The 5,893-nt window shown below is 44.1% G+C and overlaps 1 protein-coding gene across 2 annotated transcripts in view; it reads left to right on the forward strand.

The window, feature by feature from the left end:
• Window positions 1–247, forward strand: part of usp43b (ubiquitin specific peptidase 43b) — a 78,907-nt gene extending 78,660 nt beyond the window's left edge. For both annotated transcript variants that reach the window (XM_056406135.1, XM_056406134.1), the window contains exon 16: window positions 148–247. Coding sequence is in view for 1 of the 2 variants with exons in the window: in XM_056406134.1 (XP_056262109.1) it covers window positions 148–157 (10 nt within the window). In the remaining variant the exon portion in view is untranslated. The remainder of the gene's footprint in view (window positions 1–147) is intronic.
• Window positions 248–5,893: the final 5,646 nt, after the last annotated feature.

The following is a 5,893-nucleotide window of genomic DNA, read 5'->3' on the forward strand; positions in this document are numbered from 1 at the left end:
GGTTGCAGGGCGACCCCTCTCCCCACTGAGCGACAGCCACCCCCAAAATATACTCAATAAAATAACTAAATACTAACATCAAATAAATATCTCCAACAGCTCTCATTCCCTGTGATGACCATGTGACTGACTGTGTTCTCTCTCCAGGGCCATGTGACTGACGGCTGACCTCCAGGACCTCTACAGACCCCCAGGCTGACCTCCAGGACCTCTACTGGCCCCCAGGCTGACCTCCAGGACCTCCAGGACCTCTACAGACCCCCAGGCTGACCTCCAGGACCTCTACAGACCCCCAGGCTGACCTCCAGGACCTCTACAGAGCCCCAGGCTGACCTCCAGGACCTCTACAGACCCCCAGGCTGACCTCCAGGACCTCTACAGACCCCCAGGCTGACCTCCAGGACCTCTACAGACCCCCAGGCTGACCTCCAGGACCTCTACAGACCCCCAGGCTGACCTCCAGGACCTCTACAGACCCCCAGCAGGGGGCGTGGCTGCAGGCCAAGCTCCTCCTCTCCCTTCACACTGCTGTTATAAGTTCTTACCTGTTCTTTACCTGTGTGTGTCTTAAACTAAATATATGCAGAGTTGAGTTTTGCTGCTGTAATGTGGTTCACTTTGGATTTTAACACGCGGTCTACTGGTTTTAGCTTGAGGGGGATTTGGTGAATTTAACCCATCCTACATTTATATGTTACATGAGCTGAAACATGTCTGACTGTTAAACATAATAACGTAACATCTGCGCTGTGAAACATCATTTGCTTTGTCGTTTGCTATCAACTTCTTGCTATATTACAAATGGATTTTTTTCCTCATTTTGTGACTCAGCTTAAACGCTCCAAACACACAGCAGCAACACTAAGCCCCGCCCCCTGGACAATACCTTTTCCTCTGCTTCTGTGTGTTCTGGATGAAGAGTTTTGGCTCCTCATGAAAACAGGATGAGAGATAGTTCAGATTAAAAAGCAGCTGCCTTTGAGAGCGATAATCAAATGTGATTCTGTGTTTCCTGCTGAGCCGGAGCGAGAACGTCTGTCTCTTTTCATTTTAGGCAGATTTGAATTCTTATTGATGAAGTGCCAACGATAACAGGAGCGGCTTCAAAAGCAAAGCTCTGCTTCCTCTTTTCATGATCGAACAGAGGATTCATACTGTGTGCACACACACACACACTGTAGCAGGTCTACTGCCACTACCCGTGGGTTTCCCCCACCAGCACCAAGGATCCGCCAGACAGCAAGAGGGTTTGTTCCAAGACATGTTTTATTCCGCACCCACGACACCGAGCAGACCGCAAATCACGCGCCTCTGCTCACCTCTCCCTCTCCACTCTCGAGTGGGAGCTTTTATAAGGGTGACCTCGGCTGCTGAGTGATTGCCAATCACCAGCAGCCGAGGCCACATCAGACACAGCTGCCACACACACGCACACACACGGATGTGTCCCGAGGGTCCTCGCCTCATGCTGTGTCATTTAACCTCTTCACTACACCCGTCACCAAAATGAAATGATGCTACATAAAGGATTGTCTCTGAGACACTATTTGGTGGGAATATGTCTAGATTATATTTTATTATTCTTTTTTTTTTAAAGTCTACATTTTTGTACCTGTAATTATCTAATTTAAGTACCAGGTTCAAAGTGTGTGTGTTTCAGGCTCCTGCACGAGGACTAATACCAGCTGTCAGGGGGCTTTGAGGTGTGAGGACACTCTATAATATTCATGCACTGCAAGTTTTACGGATTGCAAATTAAACACAGCTTTTTCTCACAAATAACCCGAGTGGAGGCCAAATGTGTCTCACTTATTGTCTCTGGCTCACATTCATTCAGTTTATTTTGTACAGCCCAATATCACAAAATACGAATGTGCCTCAGAGGGCTTTACAATCTGTACACATACGACACCCTTTGACCTCACTCCCCCCAAAAAATAGAAAAAAACCTTTCACAGTGGAAAAAAAGGTACGAACCCTTCAGGAGAGCAACAGAGGAGGATCCCCAGAACAATAGATGCCATGTGACCAGAAGGAATCATTACGGAGTTACATAAACAGAGCGTATGAGGAGTTGGTAGTGGGCCTATAGGCCACGATCCAGACCTCCATCACCCCTCTGAGGCTACGGAGGAGTCCTGCTTACTGTGTTCGGATCAGTGTGACGTCACTGGACATTTCCCACACACACACACACACACACACCGCTCACCTCCTCCTGATTGCGTTAGCGGCTCGGTGCGTTGACGCCAGGCCCGGGGTGGGTAATCGGGAGAGTTCCCGGTGGGCCGCTTCACTTCTGGGCCGGTCGAGAATTTTATTTGTTGACATTTGTCACGTTAGTCCATCTTCTCTTAAAGTGGGATACACACGTTCCGCATTCTGACACCGCAGCCTCTGCATGGGTTGTACCATGCGAGGAAGTTCACCCCTCCCAAATAATAGAGTTGGTTCAGTCCATTATGGAACTCAACCAACTCAGTTTGGGAGAGGAGAACTTCACCCCTCCAAAATAGAGTTGGTTCGGTCCTTAGCCGTCTTTTCCAAAAAGTTTTCTCAGCTACGGATAGCTGGGCGGGCCCGACCGCAACGATACGCGTCAGGGAGGATGGACGGGAGGAAGAGGGCAGGAAGGGCTGAAAAAGCCAGGTTGAAAAAAGGAAAGCCATTGGAGGAGGATGCTGCCAAATGTGCCAAGCTTACCGATTTATTTTCAAGAGGACAAACACAAGTGGCAACTGGTAAAGAGAGACAAAGGCCTAATGATTAGCAACATAACTATTCGGCTCACGTTGTAGCCTTGATTAATATCATTGTAGCGTTGTCAACCTATTCCCAAGCAAAATATTAAATTTAATTAAAATATTAGCCTTTTTATATCACCCAAAATATGGTGATCCATAGACTTTGCAAATATGGATATATACTATTGATATTGAAGTATGCAGTAATATGACTTAATTTTTCTTTGTAGCTTCGGAGCAGCAGATAAGAGTCTCCTGCTGAAAATGATGAGCCTGACATTTGCAATGAGGAGGCCATGACTACAGGGCCAGGTAGAGAGGATAACAGTGGACACTATATGAATTAAAGTTATATATTCTAAGAAAGAGCAGTACAGTACTTGATGAACCAATATGCATTGTTTGCTCAGAAGTGGGTGTAGTAAAGGAGTAAATCACCACTATATAATACTCATGCAGAAAAATGATAATGACCATGACAATGACCATGACGGCCCCCATGAGGTCTCACTCCAACAAATCTGGCTTACTGCCTCATCTGAGTCTGACACCCCTGCTATGCCCTTCTGCCTTTTTTAATGTTGTGCATATTTTTTGTTAACTTCTCATCTTAAGTGGATTATTATTGTTGTATTTAACCGTTACATTATTTGTTGGACCATGGTATTAATAAAAGAACTACAGGATAGTAAGAGCTGAACTGTTGCTTCATTTATCCAATTTCCACTATACCATGAAAAAAGTGGGCTGGTCTTGAGCCTGAAATTCCCGGGCTGAAAAGTGGCCCCACTCCGGCCCTGGTTGACGCTAACAGGATTAAAGGGAGCAGTGGTCCCAGCGTGGGCCCTCTGTGGAGCCGTCGGTTCGATATGACTTTAAGACGATGACGTCATCGCTCATTGAGCTTCTGAGCAGCGCCCGTTTAAAAAGATGTCTTCATGCGTCGTCTGATGATCTACTGTAAGGAGGAGGAAGCTGCATGGTCCAGGACGCTCTGCTCAAGCTTTTTTTCTTTTCTTCCTGCGTCTCCTTCACACACACCACGTGGTCTCCGACGTGGCCCTTCATCGGCTGGAGGGCCACCGGCGTCAGCAGAGAACGCTACGCAGCAGAGACGTGACGTGCAATAGAATATATTAATGATTAATAGTTTGATGTCAGTGGAAAGAGCCGTCAGTAGCTGATGTGGTCGCTGAAATATTAATTGAAGGCCCGTTTATTATCTTTTATCACACAACATGCATAGGATATATAATATGGTTTTGTTAATGCATTTAGAAATTGATGCGTATTTATGTTTTTTATTTTTATTTAAAAGCTTGAAAACAAGCATATTTCCCATAACATCCAAAAGATTAAGAAATCCCTCTAAACTTGGTTTTGTATAGTTATTTATTAGACTGCAGTTTGTCACGAGCACATCTGAAAGGTGTTTTTTGTATTTCGACTTAAGCCCATTTCCTACACACAACACCTGTTGCGGGGACAAAAAGCAAATCCTATTTTCTAAATTGAATATTGACTCATGCGAGCCAAAAAAATACAGCTCCGAAAAACCAAAGAACAGAGGAGTTGTTGTTTGTATTGATGGTCCACTGATAGGTATTCATCCTCTTCTACTCATCTTTTAAAACATTGAAAAGGGAATGTCCACACACCATTTGCTGTATAAGAAGCAGATGACCCCGAAGATGCCGGGCATGAGGGCGCTGGTGTACTGCTCATGTCCTGTGGAGGCAGACACAGAGCGGTCACTCGCTTATAATATGCAGCACAGAAAGATATTGTGTTCCAATTAACGGTTGAGCCACCGTTGTTGCATAACAACAACATATATCGATTTTTTTAAAGAATGAACAACAACACTTCAATTGTAAAAAGGAGAAGTAAACAAAAGACATACCTTCTTGTAGGTTCTCGGGAGAACTGTAGGGGGGAAAAGATGAATTAGAAATGTGGGCAAAGTCCATCCCAAATAGCTTCTAGTGGTCTTTTTCTAAACTAATATTATTATTATTAATAATAATAATAATCATAGGTTTCAACTTTCAGGCGATATGAAGTATAGTTAGAGATATAATATCAAAGGAATAGCAGCATACACCTTTTTTTTTTAAACAGCTTTAAATATGAGTTTCTGGATTTGCCAGCGGAGATGCGACCGCGCGCGCATTTGTTGTCCAAAAGACTTCATCAGTGCACGCGACCACTAACACGCAGTTAAAGGTCCTCTGACTGTTACCCGCTGGAAGTAGCACGCTATGAAACCCCATCTCTCATTGAGAGAGAGAGAGAGAGAGAGAGGAGAGAGGAGAGAGAGAGAGAGAGAGACGTTTCCTCTTCTTATTAAATACCAGACAATACCAGACTCCCTCTATTAAATATATTCCTTACTGTATCCTACATGTCGCATCTCCTATGATACTGTTATAATCATCGTGTTATTGTACCACAGGTGGCTCCAGCAGATCACGCAAAGATATAGCTATGTATAGGTATGATATCTATTATTAAATCATTCTCTTATCCTCTCAGTATGTGCCTCTCAGCATGGCGAGCCATCGCTCTTCAACGCATTGCTAGAAGTGGCCACGAGGGGGCAGCATTGCCGCGGTATTTAAGTGTCAGGATTAAAAGCAGATGTCCCAATAAAAAAAATAACGACCACATATTTGCAGATGAAAATGTTCTGTGGAGGGATAGCAGCTAAGAAGTGTGAATGGGATATAGGGCTACTTCTTTTTAACAAGTCCAGAACATCATCAACATAGTGTCTGTGCGACATGTAAAGTTTCTTAATATGTGTAGCGTTAATAATAAGATTAAGAAGAACCAGCACAATGAAACTGTTTTGTTTACAATGTGATGACACACACTTTCTCTCTCTGACAGAAGCCATCGGGACGGTGTTTGTGTCACGTGGCTCACACTTTACTCACACTTAAAACGTAAAGCGCTGCCGTGGCAACAGATTGACGTTATTGTAACAGCCGTACATCTGAAATCATTATACAATTTACATAATGTTCCATTCTGCCTTATTTCACAACCTAACTCAATATTTAATGCCTGACATGGATTATGTATGTATCTCATTTGCATCTCACTGAAGATAGACGAGTGTCGTAAAGTAGATACACAGATGTCGT

Source organism: Pseudoliparis swirei, chromosome 23 (assembly GCF_029220125.1).
Source record: "Pseudoliparis swirei isolate HS2019 ecotype Mariana Trench chromosome 23, NWPU_hadal_v1, whole genome shotgun sequence".
NCBI classification, from domain to species: Eukaryota; Metazoa; Chordata; class Actinopteri; order Perciformes; family Liparidae; genus Pseudoliparis; species Pseudoliparis swirei.